This window comes from Gavialis gangeticus, unplaced genomic scaffold (genome assembly GCF_001723915.1).
Source record: "Gavialis gangeticus isolate Ggan-Ray unplaced genomic scaffold, GavGan_comp1, whole genome shotgun sequence".
Classification (NCBI taxonomy): domain Eukaryota; kingdom Metazoa; phylum Chordata; order Crocodylia; family Gavialidae; genus Gavialis; species Gavialis gangeticus.
In genome coordinates, this window is record NW_017729015.1 from 11,749,998 (window position 1) to 11,773,716 (window position 23,719).

General features: G+C 52.3%; 2 protein-coding genes across 3 annotated transcripts in view; both read right to left on the reverse strand.

Moving 5' to 3' along the window:
• Positions 1-562: 562 nt before the first annotated feature.
• Positions 563-6,025, reverse strand: GJA4 (gap junction protein alpha 4). Of its 2 annotated transcripts, none has more exons than XM_019512234.1 (2): positions 5,814-6,025; positions 563-3,753 (listed from the first exon to the last, which is right to left on the reverse strand). In XM_019512234.1, the coding sequence occupies exon 2, from the start codon at positions 3,730-3,732 to the stop codon at positions 2,692-2,694; it is 1,041 nt and encodes a 346-aa protein (XP_019367779.1). In that variant the 5' UTR covers positions 3,733-3,753; positions 5,814-6,025; the 3' UTR covers positions 563-2,691. The 2 variants fall into 2 exon arrangements, with proteins under 2 accessions (XP_019367779.1, XP_019367780.1); XM_019512235.1 differs by lacking the exon at positions 5,814-6,025 and adding an exon at positions 5,383-5,562.
• Positions 6,026-12,490: 6,465 nt separating this feature from the next.
• The window catches only part of GJB3 (gap junction protein beta 3), an 11,866-nt gene continuing 637 nt past the window's right edge, over positions 12,491-23,719 (reverse strand). The window contains exon 2 of the mRNA XM_019512236.1: positions 12,491-15,332. Within this exon, the coding sequence (XP_019367781.1) occupies positions 14,492-15,301 (810 nt within the window). The 5' untranslated portion in view covers positions 15,302-15,332 and the 3' untranslated portion in view covers positions 12,491-14,491. The remainder of the gene's footprint in view (positions 15,333-23,719) is intronic.

Below are 23,719 nucleotides of genomic sequence, written 5' to 3' on the forward strand. Positions count from 1 at the left end.
TGGATGCTTTTCTCTGAAAAATAAATAAAAATTCTGCCTCAAACTCTAGCAATAAAGCTAATGACAAGGATGTGAACAAAAAGCAAAAGGAACGCGAAACACGAAAGCAGGAATTTGATGCATCCTTCCTCATTGATCTTGTCTACAGCATCTTGGGATGCAAAAAGCTCCCAGTGTTTAAATAGGGTCATGCTGAGGAAGAGGTTGGGAAGCCCTGATGTAGAGAGAGGCAAGGATGCATCTCAGGAGTTTAAGTGGAGATTATAACAAACACCAGTCTCAGATTTGTGAAAGCAGAAACCATCCTGTCTGGAGCAAGGGGGGGGAAAAAAAACAAAAACAAAAAACACCCCAAACACTTAGACTACAGGTCCTTTTGAATCCCTCCCAGGCCAATTTTTATAGGAACACTTGATTTTAAAACCGCACTGGTTCTGGCTTAACTTGCCTCGAGCAAAGCCCTTTAAACCTTGCCAAGGGATGCCGGCTCTCAGAACCACCCAACTAGACACAAATTGGGACTTGGGGCAGGGGACAAGGAAACACTTTGCAAAGCACAAGCTATTTGGGTCACTTTTTTATTTGATGAGATGCAAGTTTGAAGTCTGTCAAGAGAAATACAAAGGAAACAAAAATCCTGGAGAGCAACTCCGGTCTGCCACCCACTCCCAGCAGAGTCCATGTACTTTGGTTATGCTGGGACAGGCATCTGCAGTGCTTTGTTTGGTCTCCGGAACGAACAAAACCCCCCCCAAAAAATTAGTGACACGAACAAACAGAAAGAAGGATGTTGAGTCATATCCTTGTGCTTTCACAGCTTTGGGATACCAGGGACGGCTTACTGTAGCCTGAGTTTTAAGAACAGGAACAACAGGTTTGTTCTCCCCCCCCATGGTGACATTTTGCTACAGCAGGAGAGGACCTGTGTGGAAGAGGAGACATCCAATTTCTTCCCCTGCCGCCAGAGGCGGAAGTGACTTTAATGCTGTTGCAGTGCAGCCCTCTCAGCTGTGAGCACCTGTGCCCTGCTGCTCCACCCTATCCCACAAAGCCCCCACGCATGGAAAGGAGCGCTACCAGTCCTGGACTTGCATAATCCTCATCTTGAATGACAGAGTCCAAGGAACAAAGGTGGGAAGAAGGAGTTCTTTGGCCCCATCCATAACATTGGACATCCAAAAGGACCATCTCAACTCAATTCTAGCGTTTATCCTTCCCCCAGCTTTGGATGCAGCCAAGTTCTTACAGTGTCACAAGAGTCCACACTCCAGAACATGGGCCTTTCAGTGCTGGATGTGCAGCAAGTCTTCTAGAAGAGTTGGACATGGATAGGGTGGTTCATATTAGCCAGACAGCTGTAGATCCAGTGGCAGAGACTGTCTTTTTTTTTTTTTCCTTCACTCAGACCAACAACAACAAAAATTAGACAAATCTTAGCAGTTAGGAAGAACCCAGGGTAAAGCAGCAAGGCTACTATTGCTGACGTGTACAGGAGAAATGCATACATAGATACATGAACAGCACATTGCTCTATACACAAACAGTGAACAGTGCATATAGCTCAGCTCTGCCACCAGGCAGCTCAAGGGAGCCTGGGTTTTAGGACAGGCAGTATCCTCCATTACAGCAGTTTCTGACACAAAGCCATCCCCCGGGGAACTACAATCTCAAGGGGGGCATAGTGTAGCAAGGCACTTAACAGCTTAAATAAGCTACTGAAGTCAGGCAACAGCACATAGCGAGTAGCCAGTGCTAGGTTTCTTTTAGGGTTTTTTTCCTGAAGAGCATTTGGGCAAGGGGCTCTGAAGCCAGGGAAAGAGGTGGCTTCAGCTCAGGACCACCTGCTTCAATTAAAAGCCTATATGGAAGTGTTGCTTAAGGGGATCACTAGGCTGAAGCCAGCACCCGGCAACACCGTGGAGGCAGGCAGATCCCAACAGGATTAGAAGGGGATTTCTTTCCTTGCCCTGGTCCAGATTCACTTTTCTCCACCACCGTTGTCGACTACTTTCATCTGAAGGCTATAAACAGCCAAGACCTGCCGAGCTGGAAGCCACTGACTTGCCGTAACCCTTGGTCAGGGAAGGACTATTTGCCCCCTGCTCCTCTCCCTGATAGTTGCTTTATGGATATCAATCCAATTAGCTTCCCCTGAGAATCCAGTGGCAGTTCTATCCCATGGAAGAACAACTTAGTTTTCCATGCAAACCACCCAAGATCCCAGCTGAGAAGGGATTTGGTTTGGTTTCCATGTTTATACAGTGTTAAAAAAAAAAATAGAAGTCACATAAACTGCCCTCCAGGGACAGCAGCTGGAAAAAGAAGAAGTCCAAGTGTAGCTTGTTTGAAGCAACAGTTAACTCAAGGTCTTTTGTCCAGAGGACAGTCCTCTTCCCAACAGTCTTGTGTAGGTTTCAGCAGGACTATCCAAAAGGTTACCGCACTGGGACCTGTGGCCAGTTGGCTACCACATGCCACTGACCCCCCCATGCTTGCTGTGGGCTCACAGGAGTCCATGGAACAACATCTACAGCACCTTTACTTTACGCACAGACCCATGAGGAAACCAGGTTTCTGCCCATCAACCAAGAGGAGAAGCCTCTCCAAGAAAGAGGACACAACCAGAAAGTCTGTGAGCCGTGACAGCCTCCAGCGGGGCAGCCCAGAAGACACGAGCCCGATTGCAGATGCTCAGACATACTGTTTTTTAGAAGCGGAGCTACTGGGACGGCTGGTCTGCTTCTCCTCCAGGGACTGGGCATTAGCAGCATAGCCACTGGGCAAAGGTTTGCTACCGTTGCGCAGGGCCAGGTTCTCCTCGGTGTTGAAGTTGGTCCAGTTCTGCTCACTAGACAGCTTATTGTAAGACTGGTAGGGAGGAGCATGAGCCGTGCTCATGGGCAGATAGTGGTACTGCTTGGGCTGGTATGGGCCACCAGGCACCTCACACAGCTTTTCATCCGGGAAGGAGTCCTCACCCAGGCCGGCAGGGGACGTGGATGAGATCTTCTTTAAGCCGTTGAGCATGTTCTTGCAGCAGAGGTGGACGAGCTCCGTGAGGTTGAGACCGAGAGAGATGAGACCCACCACCAGCATGAAGATAATGAAGATGGTCTTCTCAGTGGGCCGGGAGACAAAGCAGTCCACCCTGTGAGGGCAGGGGACTCTCTCGCACACGAAGACAGCTGGCATGGAGAAACCATACAGGTACCACTGACCCAAGAGGAAGCCAGCCTCAAAGATGCTCTTGCAAATCACGCTGGTGATATAGGAACACATGAGGGGTCCCCGGATCTTGATGTGTCCATCCTCTGTGACACAGATCTTGGAGATCTTTTTCTCTACCACTGCCAGGGCCTGCTCAACCTTCAGGTCCTTGATCGGCACAGCTCGCAGCTCGCTCTCTTTCTGCTTCAGCTTCTCATCCAGGCGGGAGAGGTAGATGACATGGCCCAGGTAGATTAAGGTGGGGGTGCTGACAAAGAGGAATTGGAGCACCCAGTAGCGGATGTGGGAGATGGGGAAGGCTTTGTCATAGCAGACATTGGTGCAGCCTGGCTGCTTGGTGTTGCACAAGAAGTCTGACTGCTCATCTCCCCACACTGACTCCCCCGCCAGGCCCAGGATGAGGATCCGGAAGATGAACAGCACTGTCAGCCAGATCTTCCCAATCACTGTCGAGTGCTCCTGGACCTGGTCCAGAAGTTTCTCCAGGAAGCCCCAGTCTCCCATCTCTTAGGGGGTCTCGAGGGTCTGGCAGCAGAGAGAACAAGAATCACATCAGCTTGGTTGTTTGTGCGAAACAGAGGAGACATGGGGTCTCCTCCCACTCCTCACTAGTCCACTCCTTGGGGCCAGCATCCCGTGACCAAATGGGTGATGCCCCCTAGACAGGCTGCCCCAGCAAGGCATAGGGGCTTGGCCAGTTCAGCATGCAGGTTGGTATTCGAGAGCAGCCTCACTTTGTGGTCTAAGCTTTCTAGCATCAGGGAACTTGGTCTCTCAGCTTACACTGGGAGCCTACATCACTGCAGGAAGGCGGCGTGGGGTAAGACTGGGGGAATACAAGGGGTGTTCCAGGGAGCACAGGATATACTGGTCCCAGTTGAAACCAGTACACACTTCATGCAGAGCTGGTTGGACTGTTTTAGCCACCTTAGTGGCATGGAAAGGGAGTGCATCTTTGCTAGGTGCCTTGTGGGTTTGTGGCCAAGACCCCTAAAGCAGCGGTTCTTAACCTTTTTTGTACTAGGACCCGTTTGTAAACATCGATGGCCAGTCTTGACCCACTGCCCTTCACTCCTGACCTGCTGCCCCCCACCCTCAGGTCCCAACCTCCCCATGTGGGGCAGGGGGTGGATGCATGTGGGGCGTGGGCCCCCCCCCCCCGATAGCTCCTTGCAAGCTGCAACTTTGACAGCCTGCAAGGGAAAAGAAACTGTTTCCTACATTTGTCTCTTTTAAAGGAGAATGCATTTTTAAAATTCATTGAAGACCCTTTCATGTATTCTTGCGACCCACAGGCTGAGAAATGCTGCTCTAAAGCATGGTCTCTGCTCAAACCCAGCTGCTACAGCAAGGTGTTAGCCAGGCTCCCCAGCTCCTTCGGGGAGGGTGTCCTAGCTCCTCCTGAATGAGAGCCTTCTTTCCAAATAAGATCAGGCAGCAAAGAGTCCCTTATGCTGCCAGAGTCCATTTCAAGAGACATTGCTGGGTCTGCAAGCAGCGGTTTCCTCCTGTCCATCAGGGAGCCAGGCAGGACAGCTCATTGCTTTCCGTTAAGGAAGCAGAGCACGGGGCAGCCCTCAGGCTTCTCACAAGGAGCCAGCACGGCCCTTTAGTGCTGCCCAGCATGGAGACTCAGCTGAAACCCTGCAGCTCTCACCCACTCTTTACAACAGCTCTGGGGAAAGGGGCAGAGCAGAGAAGCCACCGAAGCAAGTCAGGGACTCTAGTCACCCTGGCAGAGCTGAATTCGTGCAGCAGGGGACACCCCCAAAACTATTCCCAGGCTCAAGGACTCCCATCAGGGCCACATCCCCAGAGAAACAGCAGCCACCACCACCTGGAGGGTGGAGGGCAGGAACAAGCCATCCCCTCCCCAGCTCCTACAATTTATCCTGCCTATTGGGGTGGGAGCCCTCATCCCTGGGGCCACATTCTCTCTCATGGGGCAGGGGCAAGACCCCCACCCCAGTTCCCCCTTACCACCACCAAGCAGAAGCTGTGGGCACAACTCCCTCACTTCCCACAGAAAGGGAACAGAGGATAGCTACTCAGCTCCTGGCTCAGCCTGGGCACCCCCATTGCTCCTAGAGAGGAGGTATTGCATCCCCAGCGCAGCAGCAGCTAACTGGGGACAGTCCCAAGCCCCCCACTCACCACCCAAGAGCGCACACAGTCCCAGTTACAAGGCTCTCCTACTCCCAGCTGCCAGTCAACCCTCAGGCCCAGGAAGGGAAGCAGGCAGGAAGCTCCTTTGTAATTATTCCCCCTTCAATTAACCAATTAAGGGCTCCACTGACTTTTAAAAAGTGAAATCAAAGGCCAGGAGAAGTGGGATCTGGACCCTAAGCAGAAGGGAGATAGTAGATGTAGGTGGGTTGAAGTGAGGCTGGAAGGTGCATGCCATGAAGCAGGAAGCCAAGCCCTAATGCATTATCCCTTCTCTGTAACCTCCCACAGCCCCTTTCATGACTCTTGCCCCCCCCCCCACCAGCCACTTAGTGGGGGCATAAAGCCTGCAGTTCCCATGTCACTGGCTTGCTTGGAAAACAGACCCAGCAGCACGCCAACAGCTGGCATTTACTCACCTGCACCAGGCACAGCTGCGTAGCCCAAGTCCCTGCTGACCTGCTGCTGGGAGTGGAGCACCCTGCCTGCCCCACCTGTGGCTGCAAGCAAGCGAAGCCGGTGCTGCCCACCCGAATCCCTGGGATGCTTCTAGGGAAAACTTGGCTATGGAGAGTCACTTCCCAGGAGGGGAGGAGCTGCAGGAAGCAGGGGTGGGAAGAGGGGCTGGTAAAGCAAAGAGTCCAGCTGCAGAGCCTGGTTTTAAAGGGCCAGCTGTTGGGACAGGTGTTTTGAGGGGGGGAAGTGGTGACTTCATTCTTTTCCTGCCTGCTGGTGCAATACGAAGTCACTGGAATAGGGGGAAAGAGCATTTTTAGGGGCAGGGGGTACAACGGCCTTGGTGGGCTCACGTCGCTCTTAAAGGGACTCGCAGACAGAGCCAGGGCCTCGTGGAAATAGGAAATGGAGGAAAACAAGCCAGACGAGACTGAAATAATAATCCTCAGTCCGGGTCAGGAGGCCCTCAGAGCCAAAACCAACATGGGCAGGGCTGTGGGGAGCATCCCACGCCAGGGCAATGCATGGAAACAGTGAGGGGCTGAGAATCTGGCAGCAGCGAGGCTTGCAGGGGGTAGGCTTGTGCCCTGGGGTAGGCTGGTCAGTACTTCTGTCTTCCCCTGAAGCTGGCCACTGTGCTGTCCTGGAAGCTGGCCTGGTTATTTCCTGGGAGTTGCAGAAGTCCAGCGAACTCCCTTGGTAAACCTTGGCTGTGAGCCTCGGGGCAGGTACGTCTCCACTTGCCTGTCTCCTTTTCCTCCTAGCTAATGCCGAATCCTTCAAAACAGGTGGGTACTCAATGCTCACTGGAATCAAGCCATGGGAAATCAAACAGGAGGGAGGTGTCTGCAGACTCTGGAGGACCTTTGAGCTCTTCTGGGGCTTGGTGCTAGTGCATGGCTTGGCCTGTGCGTCTGAGTTAGCAGGCAGCTCCACACCTGGATCTGAGACCCAGCAAGGGTTCAAAAGCTGCTGCAAGGGGCCTGGCCCCACTCCCATGTGGCATCTGAGTGAGCACAGTGCAGAACCAACCCAACGGGGGAGATGTGGGGTGGCGTGGGGGCTGTCTCCCAAGGGCGAATAGCTCTGGGGGTGGGAAACCAGTTCGCTGGCTGAAGTAGAAGGCAGCGGGTCGTTGGCTGTTTAGCAAAGAGCAGGGAGGAGGTTGCTGGTGGTGAGGGACCTGGTGGACCAGGCAATGAGAGAGGGCTGAGGGTGGGGTTTCGAGGGGAGCACCGAGCCGGATTTAAAGGCGCTGAGCCTTGTCCCCACTCGATGCTTGAATGTTGTCTGCAGGGTTAATTCAACCCTGTTTAAAACGCCCCCAGGTCTATTTCTGGTGCAGGCCGGGCTGTTCTTTGCTGTGTGCAGACTCTCCCTTTGACACGCACGGGGCTCTGCCCAGCAGCCGATACCCAGCGCCGGACGGGGGTAGCTGAGCCCATAGTCCCTCCCTCTCCTGCTGTACAAACCCCTGTACCCCAGGGCCGGAGGCAGCTATAACCCTGCAGCTCTCCCCCTTCCTGCACGGCCCTGGCAGCTGTTGGAGAGCAATGCCACCCCTCGGACACGGCGGGAACTGTCTGTCCTGCAGGCCCTGAGGGAAGCTGTGGTTCCCCTGAAGGGGAAGGCAAAGCTCTCTCCAGCCCAGTGCTGCTTTTCCCCAGCCTGGAGCTGTGCTGGGCACTGTGGCTTCCTCCTCTGTTTTCTGCACAGCCTGGCAATGAAGGCTGACATCCACAGACCTTCCTATTGGGCTTTAGCAGATGAAAAGGATTCCCCCACCAACATCCAGCATCCCTTCCCCTCTCTGCCCCCCCTCCAACGGAGGGGATGTACTAGGTCACCGTTCTCCTCCCTGGGTGCCTGAGTTTAAGCTTCCGACTTCCTATTCAGGCTATTGAGGGCTTGTCTGTGCAGGGAAGTTGTGTTTGCTAGTGCATGTGAACTCCACGTGTGGCTCCAGTGAGCACCATCACTCTTTGCAAGGGGAGCAGCTGCCGTGTACTCTGTGCATGCACCAGCAGGTCAGTGCAAAGCGGCCAGCGCTCATTGCCTCTCACGCCGCTACCCGAGCCGTGACTTCCCCGGCCAGCCAAGCCCGCAGAAAAGCAATTCTGTTTTGCTAGGCAGTGACATTGGTGAGCTCTGGGCCTTGCTGCTCTTTGGCCTCCGGGGTGGAAGCAGGCGTCCAGGTCCCTGTTTCCCTGCAGCAGTTGGGGAATTCCTGCTTGGGCCGATGGGTTGAGTTTAGGGGGGGAAGGCAGTGAATTATTAGCCCTGTCTTCATCTGCTGGACCTGGATGACCTCAGAAGTGGACACAAAGTGGAACCTGTTTTGTTTCATGACATCTATCAAGGTCCCAATCGTTATGGATTGGGACCTTGATAGATCCACAATTCAAAAAGGACGTGGAGAAGCTTGAGAGAGTCCAGAGAAGAGCCACGCGCATGATCGGAGGTCAGGAAAGCAGACCTTACGATGACAGGCTGAGAGCCATGGGGCTCTTTAGCCTGGAAAAGCGCAGGCTCAGGGGTGACCTGATGGCCACCCATAAGTTTATTGGGGGTGACCACCAGGATCTGGGGGAACGTTTGTTCACCAGAGCGCCCCAAGGGATGACAAGGTCGAATGGTCATAAACTACTGCAAGACTGTTTCAAGCTGGACATAAGGAATAATTTCTTTACTGTCCGAGCCCCCAAGGTCTGGAACAGCCTGCCATCGGAGGTGGGTCAAGCACCTACATTGAACACCTTCAAGGGAAATTTGGATGCTTATCTTGCTGGGATCGTATGACCCCAGCTGACTGCCTGCCCTTTGGGCAGGGGGCTGGACTCAATGATCTTCCAAGGTCCCTTCCAGCCCTATGTCTATGAAATCTATGAAATTATCCCGTGAGGTTGTCCAGGGGGGAGCACACCAACCAAGTGGCTGGACAGAGCAAGGAAAGGAGCCCGTGTCTCCTGGTGTCCAGGCAAGACCCTCAGCCCTGTTTCCTTCCTGAGACGTCTGTCTGTCTGCTCCCCAGACTCCCTGTTACAACCTGGGGCGAGTCACTTAGGATGTGTGTTTCCCAAGTGCCTCTGTTCCAGGGGCAATGAGGACTCGTAGTAGAGACGATATCTCTTATTAGACCAACAAGATTTTTGCAAAAAAAAATTACTTAATTTTTGCAAAAAGCTTGCTGGTCTAATAAAAGATATCATCTCTACTACAAGTCCCCGTTGCCTTTTTCCTCTAGACCAATACAGCTACAACCTGGATACTCTGTTCCCGTGGGTCACTCAACCCAGTTTCCCCCAGTATCACTCTGAGCCTTAGTTTCCTCATCTGCACTGTGCGGATCCTGGCAGTGTTGGGCCTCCCTGGGGAACAGTGAGGAGAAACTTGCTGGAGATGGTGAGGTGCCCAAGGAGGGGTCCTAGCCTCTCCCTTCATCCTGTCTTGGGAGCTTGGTGGGAGCAGAAAGCTCCAGAATCAAACTGGGGAAGGGATCTGTGTTGTTCCCTGTGGTGACGTTTGCCAGCTTGGACACTGGGTGGCACTACAGGGATGCAGGAGTCTGGGCAAAGCTTCATCCTCTGAAGTCCTGCCTCAATGAGGAGCTCTTTTAAATATGGAGCAGTTTCTGTCTCTCATAAATAAACCCCTTAGTCGGTTAAAGGAACGCAGTGATCTAATGCAAAGAGATTAATTAAATATACAGGGGCCATAGCACGTCATCAAATTTTAAGCAGAGCTCCCTTGTTGGAACAGCCATAGACTTCTGCTGAAGGCTATGTGCAGCTGTATGGAAGGGTTATTGTGGACATTGTTAAAGGGACAGCAATCCCCACCCGTGAGTTAGGCACCCAGAGATTGAAGGGTCAAAGAATGTGACCAATTCAGGCCAGATTGCATCTCTCTCGCTGATTATAATCAGTGCCTCCAAAGGCTGCTGCTGGCATGAGATGCAATTGTGCAGGTCACCATGAGCATCAGAACCAGGCTTTCAACCTCCAGGCCCTGATTCGGCAAAGTAACGAAGCAAGTGCTTCATTTTATGAATGTGTTGAAAGCCCATTGGCTTTACTGGAAGTCGCGCCAAACCAGGGCTGAGAGCGTCGGAAAGTCCCCCTGGATGTTATCTGGGTGATGTGCGGGTTTCTAGCTGAGCGGCGGATGGCTGTACATCCAGTCACTGGTAGTCGTGTTGCACAAGGCTGGCTAGGCTATGTTATCTCCATCCATGTCAGCCAGGAAGGTATGGGCCGTAGAGCGTATGTGCATTCACTGAGCTAGCTTGCTGGCCCAGCATGGTGAAGGATTTCAAATTGACCCAAGGTGATGCCAAAGCAGTCCATATCCAGGACATGGATTGCTCTGAAATGGCCACTAGTGACATTTGCTCCTAAAAGAAGTGTGGGAATGACAGGGAAGGGTAGAACAAGACACTTCATAGCTATCATTATAGCTGTTGTGGATAAGCTATTATTTAACTAATAAGCTATTATTTAACGCCCAGTAATGACATTCCTGGCAGGGCACAGTGCTGCGCAAACAGTAAAGAGGGCCCAGCTGGAATCGCGTCCAGTTTCCTGACTCTTCCTTCATCGTCCTACCTTTTCCCTTGCTCTGATTCATAGCCACTGGCTGGGTCCATTCTCTTACCCCTTCCTGGTCCAGCAGGCTGGTTTCTCAGCTGTTGCCAATCGGCTGAATGCAAAGCTGTTACCCGTGAAGGTGACAGAGCTCTGCTGTTTGAGGTCTGCTGTGGGTTGGGTCCCCCCTTCAAAGCTGTGACTCCTGATTCGTGCTTGTGTAGGTAATGCGTGGGATCATGCCCACTGCATCGGATGCTGCTGGGGAACATGCCTAGAGTGGCCACTCCAATGCAACCTGGTTCCTGGAGCCTGATTCTTATGTCAGGCCCTTGCTCTGCTATGTTGCCCTGCCTTTTCTTCCTGGGTGTCCGGTGCTCTGGCAGTAGGTATTCTCTATTCAGAGGCCCTCTGCATTTCTGATCTGCTGCATGCAGTGTGGGAACATGTTACCATCTGAGAAAACCCCCTCCCTGTCATGGGATCCACTTCAGTGGACCCTTCCCCAGGTCCAAACATCACTGTTTCTCAGCATGGCTGTTTGCAGCACAGAGCAAGTCAAGCCAAAGCCGATCCTTATGATCCTTGCTAATGGGGCTGGCCCCTGCTTCCCCATGACCCAGGGCTGGGAGTCAGAAATCAGCCTCTGTAGTAGCACGGCTGGACTTGTACTGAGCCCTGGCAAAGCCAGCCTTAAGTTTTCAAGGGTGCTAGATTCTCCCAAAGGCGAGGGAGGAAAGATTTGCAGAGATCAACACGGGGGATTTATATGCAGATGTGAGGGTTCAGATTTCTTTCCCTTGTTGTCTCAGGGCCTGGCCCGAAGCCTTTTGAGGTGAAGGGGGCTTTTCCCATCAGCTGCAATGCACTTACAGGTGCCTCTGGGTAGGCAGGGATTTCTGTACTGCAGTGACATCTGGAAGCCACCTACTTCGTGTGCTGCTGAATGTGCTGTGGGCGTCTCATTGAGAGCTACGGGATGCATCAATCTTGGGAGCTGGAGGGGTGGTGCCCCGAAAGGGTTAATGGGGCCTGCTCAGCGAGCTCAGGAGTGGGCACGGCACAACTGGAGCATTGGCAGGACCTGTGCGAGGAGCCCGGGCTGGTTAAGAACAGATTAAATGGCAATTGCTCCTATTTATTGTAATATTTATCAAGGGGCAGTGAATAATTGATGCCAATCCTGTGCTGATTTCCTGGGGGAACATGCAGCTACGCTGAGTGGAAGTTTAATGATGCACGGCAGGTCGGAGGACTGTGAAGGGGACAGCAAATGTGGAACCGAGCATGGCTGAGCCCCCCGCCAAGCGCCATGACTCGGCCTGGTCCTGCCAGGTGCCCCTAGCATTGCTAGGGCCCGGATCTGAGCATGCAGCTAAACTTGGGGCTGGGGCTCCCTTCTGCTGTAGCTGTGTGTCCAACTCTTCACCCCATCTAGTCACCCAAGTCACCCCTCCCTCTATGTCCCCCTCCATTTCATCCCCACCAAGGGGCCAAATGGCGCTTTTCTTCCACCACAGCAGCACGGCCTCCCTCCCCTCCGGCTCGACATTTTTCCACCACTGTAACCTTGCCTTCCCCGCATGAGCTCCACTGAACGGGGACTTCCCCAAGCAGGGATGGGATGGCACAGTATTTTCTGGTGGCCGTCTTTATCTCTAATGTTTCATCCCTGAAGTGCTGCGTGTGGCAGAAATGATATCCAAACCAATGTCCATGAGCTGTTGGGAGCAGTGGCTGCGTGAGGGGCACTGGACAAGGACTCTCCCCATGACCCACTGTGCAGAAAGTCATTTGGTCTCTCTAAGCCTCTGTTTCTCTTTCTTCCTCTTGCCCATTTAGACTTGAATGTCTCTGGGGCATGGCCTGTCCCACCTGGATGTGGGTGTACAGTGCCTAACACAATAAGTCTCTAAATGTAACAGCAGGCCCATTGTGCTCGGGGTGGGATACACGGAGTCTGTGACCACAGGCAAGGAGCCCACCCCAACACTGCTATCCTTCCCCCTGGTTACTCACCACCCCACATACTGCTCAGGAAAGCCGAGACCCGTGCATGTACAAACGATGCAATGTTTATTTGGCCTCTTCATTACACAGTTGAGTACACAAGGGAAATGCCTGGGAGCCAGGCACATATCCCCAGCACAGCAGGGAGCTGGACACATGGCCATCCTGGGAAATCCACAATGCAGTGGTCAAGGGGCTTGCGGTGAGTCTCATTTGGTGGGAGCGAGAAGCGCCGATGTGCAGAACAGCTGGCTTGGGTTTGGTGATCCCGGTGTTCTGGTTTGACGCCTGCTGCTCCCCACCCACCTGTGCCGGGACCGAATCGAGGTGTGGTGAGTCCTCACCCTCTCCCTCTGCTCTTCATTTGTCCACACCATGGGGTCTCTGGTTCCCCTGGGATGGCTGGTGGGTTGTTTTGCAGGGCTAAGGAGGCAGCTTTGCCCTTTGCATGCGTGACCTCAGATCTGCTTGCCCATACAGCAAACACAGGTCTGGTCCACCGATTTTGCAGCCTCTGCGCTGAAGATATTTTCTTATCTTTACTGAAGCGCATCTGCTCAGTACTTTATTTTAGTCAGGAGCAACTCAGAAAAAACACTTTAAAAAACCCTTACTCTTCAGAGCTTGTGGGCTCATTGCATCCCAGTCTGCTGGAAGACAACCTGAGATGGGGAATGTGCTGCCAGCCATGACTGATTCATAGCCATCTCCCAGGGGCAGGTCTGCTCGAAGCGTGATCTGATGGACACCTGTTTCCGGAGATGCCTTTGACCCCTTTGAGCTTCCATTCAGATTCCCTCAGCCGTCAGCAAGGGGAGAACTCATTTCATTTTGTCTCGGATGTGCACAGGGCCAGTGAGAAGCAAGTACAGGCCAAGGCTTGAACTTTAAGACACAACAGAGCCTTAAAAAGAAAACTGTCAGGCCAGGACCTCAATGGCTGGGGAATGACAGAGCTGGGATTTTGGTTCGTAGTCGTCCAGTGTGACAGGGCTGTATCACTGCTTTTGGGCTCTGTGTTGCTCGGAAAATATGCAAAAGTCTTTCCCTTGTGGAACCGCGTGTCTCTGACCAGGCAGGCTATGAAGGAGAAGCTGGGTCATGGGGCACTGCTTCTTTCTCCACCAGTAAATAGTACATTAAAGCAAGGTTAGGCTAAGCCCTCTTAATGAATACATTGACTAGGCAGAGCTTATTGCCTTCCCTGCATCTCGGAGGTGGCAGGGGATGTGCCTGGCATCTTTGCTGTCCAGCATGGGGGCTTTTGGAGAGAGCTGGAAGCTCCTGCAAACCATTCAAAAGAGTAACGGGGCACACTGAGATCACATCCTCCCTGTGGCTTGCTACCTGGGCATCTCGTGGACTCTGTCTATGATAAAATGGTGGTTCAGGGGCAAGGCTTAGATCCCTTTACTTCTTCAGTACCAAAATAAGGCCCCTTCCATCAACTCCCTACTTCATTAACCATTCATCAAAACTGCTGAGCCTGTGCTTATCTCCCTCTTGTGTGACGCAGCAGGGCTTTGAGGAGCAATGGCTGCAAACCTATCAGCGTCTGTAGAGAACACGAGACAGATGTTAACAGCAGCCGCTTTATGGTGGTGACCTACCCAAGACTGAAAGGCATGTCCTCCCCTCATCTCTGGCATGTCTGAGCATTTTGAAGAGGAGAAGCTTCTATCTGCAGGATAGCTCAGGTGTCCTAATATCTTGTAAAGAAAGAGAAGCAGAGACCCTTGGACTCACACGGCCCTCACCCAGCTGCCTGGAAACACCCGTGCCATGTATGGAAAGAGGACCCCACACCGCGAGGGCCTTATCTCCATGAAAGAGCAGCAGCGCACCACTTGTGAAACATCTCCGTGGAAGAAGCTCAGTCGAGAACACGAAACAAAGCGGGGTCCTGCCCCCTGGCCCGAGACTCGCCTCCTCTCCTTTACCTTTCCGTAGCTGTTGAGGTCCCAGTGAAATAATCTGGTAATTCTGGCAGCTGTCTTGTCTCTGGTAATGTCAGGGAAGTTTCCCTCTGTTTCCACCTCGATGCTGTGTCAGATCAAGGTCAGGTTGGGAGCAGAGGCCCTGAGGGCATCCAAGGACTTGTTCTTGACTTGGCTGTCCTGCTGCTCCAGCTTGATGTGACACCGGCAGGTGGAAGCCTTACTGTAGGTGACTGAGGGCTTGCTGGACGTCTTCCCCCACTTGCGCATGCGGCGGACCACCCTTTTGAAGATGAGGTAGAAGATCTCGCAGACCGTGAGGACGATGCAGATGGCGGAAGCCCCGACCATGAAGTAGGTGAAGACCTTTTTCTCTGTGGGCCGTGCAATGTAGCAGTCCACGATGTTGGGGCAGGGGTCTACGTTGCTGCACTTGACCAGGCGCGGCAGGTCAAAGCTGTCCCACATCCAGTGGAGCAGGTAGAGGAAGGTGATCTCAATGGTCAGCTTGAAGAAGAGGCTTAGGATGTAGGTCCACCAGAGCCCGCCATGCTTCTTGCCCGTGTTGCTGTAGAGCTTGGGGCAGCCTTCCCCATTCTTCTCCCGGTTCTTCCTCTCCCGGTCTTCCCGATAGGCCACATGCATGATGACCAGCAAAGAGGGGCAGGTGACAAAGATGAGCTGCAGGGCCCAGAGGCGGATGTGGGAGATGGGGAAGTAGTGGTCATAGCAGACGTTGGTGCAGCCAGGCTGCTTGGTGTTGCAGTCAAAGTCCTTCTGCTCATCCCCCCACACACGCTCTGCAGCCACCACGTAGACCAGCACCCGGAAGACGAAGACTATGGAGAGCCAGATGCGCCCAAAGGCTGTGGAGTACTTGTTCACCCCACTTAGCAGGGCTTGAAGTGTCTTCCAGTCCATGGTGGCAGCTGCTGGGGGAGGCCAGATTCACCTGAGCCAAGGGAAAACAAAGAGAGAAGGTGAAGGGACTGCAAGGGGAAAGATCAGAAGTCACCATCCTCAGATGGGGTAAATCAGTGGAGAACTATGAGTACCAATGGGCCGGGGCACCCGCTGGAGGAAACCGGCACCGTTCTACCGACATCCATGGATTCACTGCAGCCAGGATCTGTCTTAGGGAGTTTTGCTCAGTACCTCTGTTTGGGAACAACTTGCCTTTGGCTGCCTTGAGCCTCACACCAGGCTTCCCCCTTGCACTAGAGTAAGCACTCAGCAGGGCATCCTTTTAAGAAGGGGAGTGCAACTTCAACCCCTTTGGGGCAAGAAGTTTCTACCAACGGGGAAAAGGCAAAAGCTGTGGAGAGCAGCAACCTACCGCTGTGCAGAAACCCAGCCCCCAACTCTAACCCAGCTCGAGTCCTCCACAACCCCTCAGGGCAGCATGCTGGCAGAGAGGGATTGTCACGAGGGCGCTGTCTTGGTCCCCGGAGATGGGAGAATTGCTCCACTGGGAACAGGGCTTCTCCCTTTCTCTGGTGTGGCTCACGGGGCTCAGCAAGGTGAGGACTAGTAGCTTAAAATCTCAGGGCCTGGGACCTGCCCTGTATACCTGCCCTGCTCTCTGTAAACTGGCCCATGTGCTCCAGCGGGGGATCTGAGCAGGGATGAGTGGATGCCCATTGCTGCCTTGGGTACAGAGCAAGTGTCTGGCATGGGGCGGTGTCTGTGCAGCTTATGAGCGTTCCCAGCAGGCTTTTGCAGATCCCAGTTCATGTATTCCCAGGGGACTTTATGGGACTTATGGGATTTAAAGCATCCAGCTCTCTCTTCAGTAGGGCACGGATACCTCACCCCTTTGGAAATCTCATCTTGCCAAGCCCAGAGCTGGGATGTGCCCCAGGCCCTCTGGGAGGGAAAGGTGACCCATCCCAAGTGAGCATTGGCTTAATCTGGGTCAGACGGCAGCACGACATTGCTGTGCTGTTTTCATTTGGCCCTCTGAGTCACGGCCGGTTTGCAGAGTGACTCAGTCTCTTCACTCATTCCCTGGCTATTGGGTTTATTAGCAAGGCAGGATGAAATGGGCAAACCAAAAGCCTCAGACAACAAGATGCTGACCTTTTACACACTTGGACCGGTCCAAATTGGGAGCAACTCCACTGAGATCAGCTGGTCTAAGTCAGACGACTCAGGCTTTTACTCCTAACTATTGTTGGGAGTGGGGTGTGGGAGTAGGGAGGGTTGAGAGCACTGAGCAGAAGAAAGACGCTCTTTGCAGAAGCTGGGAGTGCACTAAGGCACGTCCAGTCCCACACTAGCTATGTCCATGGGGAGCGATCACTACAGAGCGGGTATGGGGGGGAGGGGAACACCTCTGAGCCCAGAGAGCCAAAGTTAGTGGAAGGATTCGTTACCCCAGAATGGCCTTAGGAGGAATGAAACCTTTGGTGTAAAAGCTCTGTTTCCTTCACCCTTGGATGGTTTTAGAAGGTGGTCAGAAGGTTTCAGTTGGGCCCACAAGGGGACCAGCAGGGTGGATCTGGATGGCATGGGAAAGACATCATGATTTAATCCACAAATTCCAGGAAACAAATTGAAAGATGGGTTGGTTTGCCCCGACATTTTTGCACCGAAAATACCATTGTGGCACAGACCGAGACACCAGGGCCTGTGGGAGGTCCCCACCTCCTCCATCTCTTGCCCCAAGATCGTGAACGGATAGGGACCTCTGACCAGATGAAAGAAGGCGCCACAGTGCACCTGGTTCAGGGGACAAGCACTAATGCACAAGTGGGCAGCCCTATGCCGTCCCTTCCAGAGCATGGGCCCAACCCATCATAGCTTTCCTCCCAGCAGGTACCTCTGGGGGCCTTGGCTGAAGGCAATGAGGGGTATCCCTCTGCAAATAGGCTCTTAGTGATATTGGCCTTGCTTCCAAAATGCAAGAGCCTCATTCACTCCAAGTGCCTGCAAGCCTAAGCAGTTATTTAGGGCACTTCCTTTCATGTTACTAAGAAGCCCTGGGCTGCCAGCGTTAGTCTAGGAGGGGAGACGCAACAAATAATTGGCCAATTAACATTTCCAGTTGAATCACCACTTCAGTCGCTTGCTACTGGAGCGCTGTAATTAGTTAGGAAACAGCTCCCTTTGCAGGAGGAGAGGCAGGGAGCAAGACTTGGACTCCTGGCCCCTGTCGCTATCTCAGCACCTACTGTGGTTGGCCTGGGGTGCTGCCAGTCTTCAGTGACACCAGCCCCAATAGCTTTGTCTTCCCATGGGACAGCACAGGGCCTCATCCAGACATTGCCCAAGCCATGGCAGCGCCTGGTGGCTGTATGGGGACCGCAGCCACTCCATAGCGCTAGCAGTCAGCTCTCTAGCAGCTGCCTTGGGGCCTTCCCCCTCAAGCTATGTCTGCTGTTCCCTCCTGTCCCCCATGCCCCCCTCCACCTCCTTCTCACACTCTGGGCCTCCTCGTCTCAGGCAGCTCCTTGTGCTGGGAGCAAGCGCCTCCCATTTGTACCATTTAACTTGCTTCTAATTCAAGGCTTTCCTGCCCTGAGTTCTTGGCCAGCTCCATCTCTGCACTGCCCCGGTCCTGAAGGATTGCCCTGAAACATCAAACTAAGTCCATCTGCCTTCACCTCTCCTTTCAAAGCCACCAAAGGTCTCAATGCCAAGGTTCGCTCTACGCTGCGCGGACTTTAACGACCCCATGGCCCTGTTCCTAAGAGCAGGGAAGGGGCTGGGGTTTGCATCAGGCCCTCGGCCAAAGTAACTCTTCTCCCGCTGCTGTGCAGCATGTCGCCTGCTGCCTTCTCCCAGATGGGCTGTGTGCAATGCTGTGTGGATCGAGTTTGTGAACCGGTGAGAGGAGAATATAAAGGTTGTCCTTCCTCTTGGGATCCTTGGCAGATAACGCACCGGCATGGCAGAAGGACCCTGGTCTAGTATGTTTTAGTATGGTCCTACTAGGTTTCTTTCCTTGCACCCAAAGATCTCATGGGAACGGCCAGGCTCGTGGTGAAGCTCAAGCACCCTGTGGCATGAGCTCCTGAAGGAGATTTTGGCACCTGCTAGGTTGCAGCAGTGGAACAAGCCAAGCAGCACTCGGCCCCAGAGAATCCAGCTCAGGTTTTACCCGTGTGCCAGGAGCGGACGCATTCTTAACCAGCCTCCTTAGTTTCAGATGGCTGATCACTGTGTAGCTAACAAGCTTGTTCATTACTTCAGTAATGAGTCTCTGTGTATTAAATTAAACCTCTCTGTTGCCTGGGATGCACAAAACAGGAAGGGTTGGTCCCGTCTTCGCCCTGACCTTACACTTTTGGCCTTTTGTGGGCTCGGATTAAATGAACTGGAAAAAGCATTGGGTGGGTGGCTTAATTTCCTTGGAGGTTTAATGCTCTTTCTTGCTTCACAGCTTGCCTTTATGCAGCACGGTTTAGTGGACCAAGCCCAAGCTTGGATTCTGCTCTCCGTTCTGCTGCTGGGTGACTTCGTGTAACTCCCTTCATGGCCCCATGCCTCAGTCGATCTATCTGCAAAATGGGGCTAATGACACTGTCCTCCTTTGCAATATGCTATATCATCTCCTGAGGCAAAGGAGCAGGCCTCGCAGCTGGGGATTATCAGCTGTGGAACAGACCTAGAGCAGCATTTAAAGACTTCATTCTCTTTGTGTTTATAGCTTCATAGTTGTTAGGGTTGGGAGGGACCTCAACAGATCATCGAGTCCAACCCCCTGCCTGGGCAGCACAGAGTGCTGGGGCCAGAGGACCACAGCCAGATGCCTATCCAGCCTTATCTTAAAGACCCCCAAGGTAGGGGAGAGCACCACCTCCCTTGGAAGCCCGGTCCAACTTTTGGACACCTTTACTGTGAAGTTTTTCCTGATGTCTAGCCTAAATCTGTTCTCTGTCAGTTTGTGACCATTTAGACCAGTTGTAGGTCTACACAGGCCAGCCTATTGCAATAGTATTCCTTGCTCACAGCAGCTGAAGCCAGAGCAGAATTTGAACCTTCTCCGAATTGTAAAATAAAAGCAATGATATTAAAACAGGCCCTTATTCCTCACTGGTTCATACTTGCTGTCTATGCTTTTCGAACAGATGCTCCCAGGGGCCTGATTTTTCAGCAGCAGGTGCTTGGCAGGACCTTTAACCATATCTCGAAATCAGTAGTCCCTTTGGAAAATGTCGTCTTGCACCATTAAGCCAGAGCCATTTGCTTCCCTGAAAAAAGCAAACAGCAGCTCCTATGACCGCCACCCAGCAGGAGTCCACATAGCTCCAGGAATTTGCCTCATCAAGACAATTATCAGTTCAGTCTCGACTGCAAAATTTTTATGGCGGATGGTGATGTGAGAGACAGCAAGAAGATGGCTGGCTTTCTAAATCCCAAGTTGATTTCATGTGATGGTAAGTTAACAAAATCATCTCTGCAGTTGTAAATGTGTCTCTTTTGATATAGGAGTCTGCGAGAGAGACTAAGAGGGAATACCCATGTTGTTAACTTTTATGGAGTCACTCGTGTTGAATAAAATTTGCTCCTGTGTGTATGGCAAGCAAAAAGCCAATGAGATACTTCCTTGTGCATAAAAAAGGTCACAGAATAGTAGAAACATAGGGCTGGAAGGGACTGCAAGAGGTCACATCTCCAATTTTGCTGACCCCAGGGCTCGGTCCTGGGGCCTGCGCTGTTCAATTTCTTCATCAGCGATCTGGATGATGGGGTGGAAAGTAACCTGTTTAAATTCGCTGATGACACCAAAATTTGGGGGGAGGTGAGCACGCTAGCAGGGAGGGAGAGATTGCAGAAGGATCTGGATAGGTTACAGGGGTGGGCTAACAGGAACAGGATGCGTTTCAATACGGACAAGTGCAGGGTGCTGCACTTGGGCAGTAGGAACCAGCAGCACACTTACACAATGGGGAACTCCCTACTTGAGAGCACGGAGGCAGAAAGAGATCTTGGAGTCATTATTGACTCCAAGATGAACATGGGCCGACAATGCGAGGTCATGGTTGGCAGGGCTAACCGGACCTTGTCGTGCATCCACAGGTGCATCTCGAGTAGAGCCAAGGAGGTGATCCTCCCCCTCTACGCGACGCTGGTCAGGCCACAGCTGGAGTATTGTGTCCAGTTCTGTGCGCCCCATTTCAAGAGGGATGTGGACAACATGGAGAGGGTCCAGAGGAGGGCCACCCGCATGATCCGGGGACAACAGGGCAGACCCTACAGTGAGAGACTGCGGGACCTGAACCTATTCAGCCTCCACAAGAGAAGGCTGAGGGGGGACCTGGTGACCGTCTATAGACTCACTAGGGGGGACCAGAAGGGTTTGGGGGAGACGCTGTTTCCCCTAGCGCCCGCTGGCATAACAAGAAGCAGTGGGCACAAGTTGATGGAGAGGAGGTATAGATTGGACATCCGCAAGAACTACTTCACAGTTAGGGTGGCTAGGAGCTGGAACCAACTTCCAGGGGAAGTGGTGCTGGCCCCTACCCTGGGGGTCTTTAAGAAGAGGCTGGATGCCTACCTGGCTGGACTCATTTGAGTCCCGTTCTTGTTTTTGGGGTTTTGTTGTTCTCCCGCCCTGGCGGGGGGTCGGGCTAGAAGATCTACTAGGTCCCTTCCGACCCTTAATCTATGAAACTATGAAACTATAAGGCTGATCATTCCTGTCTGAACCATCCCATAAAGATGCAATATTGCCAACTCATGATTTTTGCTGTTGTTCTTAAAGTCTACACTTTGGGAATGTGAAATATCTATCTATCTATCTATCTATCTATCTATCTATCTATCTATCTATCAGAAAGAGCTATATTTTTCACATTCCTGAAGTGCAGACTTTAAGAACAACACCAAACAATCATGAGAGTTGGCAATACTGCAAGTGCTAACATATTCCTAAAACTACACCAACCACCCTGTCACTTAACTACAAGGACTGTAGCCCAAAGACACCAAGAACACCCTAACCTGTCACAGGGCAAGCAGGGAGATGAGGGCACTGCCCATGTCCTGCCACTGCCAGGATTGTTGAATACACTTGAGAGATCCAAGGAAGAGGGTGATGTCCCATGCCACTATGGAGGAAGGCAGCCCCCCCCTCCCCCACAAGTCTGTACCATTGTGACCATGAGCAGTGGGGCAAGATCCTCTAACCAGTTACCTCTGGGATGAGTCCCAGCAGGAGTATTCACACATCCCAACCAAAAATCTCCAGCCTTGGCTGCCAACACGCAATGTTTTTGAGGAAGCTGAAAAAACTCTGTAGCAACACAGGGAGGCGGGGGGGGGCGAATTCCTTCCTGGGCCCAGGTGGCAACCAGTAAAGCCCAGAAGCATGGGATGTAAGTGGCCTTTCCCTTGCTCTCTGGACAGAGGCAAATTTCAATTGTTGAAAATAACTGGACAAGTGACACCAGTGAGGACCTTGCCAAGGGTATGGGATGACACTTGAAGTTCTCCAAAGAGATCTTTGGAATTAGTAAAGGGGAGGAGGCAGCACTGTGGTGGAAAGGCCAAATTTTGCCTTTCTTTGCTCAAAATACACGGTTTATGGGCTGAAATAGCTCACGTGTGTTAACACCAGGGCTGTACTTCCTGAGCAAATGCCACAACATCTGAACATTTCATTTGAACACAGAACTTCTTTTGAAGTCTGCACAACTTGCAAATGTTCAGAACATTTCTGGGTAAGACTGGCCCTTTTACAAATTCACATGCTAGCATGAAACTGCTGCTCTCTCATCGCCAAAACTATCAGGGGGAAAAATGATAATTGCCACCCTTTGCAGACAGTGTTCATCAGGCCCACAATGGCCAACCACCCTGGTTCCAAGTGGTGTCTGGAGATCGTGGCCAGTTCAGCTCTGTCGACTCCCGCTCAGTGGGTGTTTGCACTAGTTATGCAGAAAGAATGTACCCATGGCAATGAAACACATTGTGAGATGGTTTAAGGCTTTCCTGGACCGGACAAGCAGGTTATGGAAGTTACCAGGTGCACTTTACACAGGATACAAACACCCTGATAAAAGGCCTGTTTGAAAGTCTCCCATTGGCTTCAGAACAGACCCAAGAAGAAGTTGAAGCTGGTGCAAAGGAAGCTGCAGTGAATGCAGGAGCTGCTGGAAAGCCATAAAGGTTGACTCCCAAATCCTTTGGACATACACAGCCTCCACCTTTGGTTCAGCTAGTTTCCAGTGGGTAAAGTACTCCAGGTGTTTGCAAGTGCGGCCCATGGACTGAACATGATGAATCAGTGCAATGAGATACCGCGGGATGCCTGTAGGCCCAGGAAGGCCCCAAACTGTAACTACTATTGTCTCGTCAAGGGAATGCCACATCTGTGCCAGTGGCTTGGCTACAGCCCAGTTTCACCAGGCCGGGGTGTGTCTGCTCTGTACACAGCAATGAGTGTAAAGAAACTGCACAGAGAAACTTAGATTCCCAACACCCCTAGTTATGAATTTTGGACACACACAAAGGAGTGATTGCATATATGCACTGCTCTTCTATTAGGTTGGGGTGACTTCTGTAAAGGAAGGCAGGGAGGGCCAGCAGTGGGGCCCCAAACTATTTAAAGGGATGCCACCCAGTTTCTATATCTTGCATGTGGGGATGGGACTTTACTCAGGTTGTCTTGGGTTTAGCTTGTTTCAGGGACATGGCCATGGCCAGTGCACAGTGGCCCCTTGCCATAAGCATGTAACTTGAGTCACAAGCCCTGTATTCACAGGGTGGGAAGTCCAGCCCTGTCGGGGCTGCTGGGGCATTATATGGAATTAAATGGTGTTCAGAGCAAGCGAGGGCCTTCCAAAGGCAAAGCTGGGCCAGTCTGGGGAGAATCTGTATGTGCCTGGGGCAGAAATCATGGGTCTCTGGGCTGCAACAGAGCCAGCCAGAAGTGGAACAGACCTCCCCGCTCCCCAGGCTACTCCTCCTTCCTGCACAGAGACACACAAAAACCCCACTCCCTGATCCAATGCCTACAGGAGCCAGTGGAAAGATCCTAGTGGACTTTTGTCCTGGATCCTCACCACTTTTCATCATTCTATCTCCTAAAAACATTTCCACAGACTTGCTCATGCTCCTGTCTCCTCTGATCCCAGATCGCTTCCCTGATTGCAGTGACCAGCAGCTGGGAGAGGGAAAGTCAAATGCAGCCCACACGTACGAGTCTGGCATGGAATAGTGCAGGGACAAAGAAACAGCCTAATTTGCCCTTTTACTTTCCCCCAAGCCCTGCATTCTCTTCTGTCCTCAAATCCAGCTGCCTGCTTGATCAAAGGGTCTTAAAGCAAACCCCCCCCCCCAGGAAATAAATGCAGAGCCACTTCTCAAGCGTGTCTAAGAATTGTTTCAAAA

What these genes read in the sequence shown, in the direction of transcription:
- GJA4 (XM_019512234.1), bottom strand. Translation starts at nt 3,732, where the DNA reads ATGGGAGACTGGGGCTTCCTGGAGAAACTTCTGGACCAGGTCCAGGAG.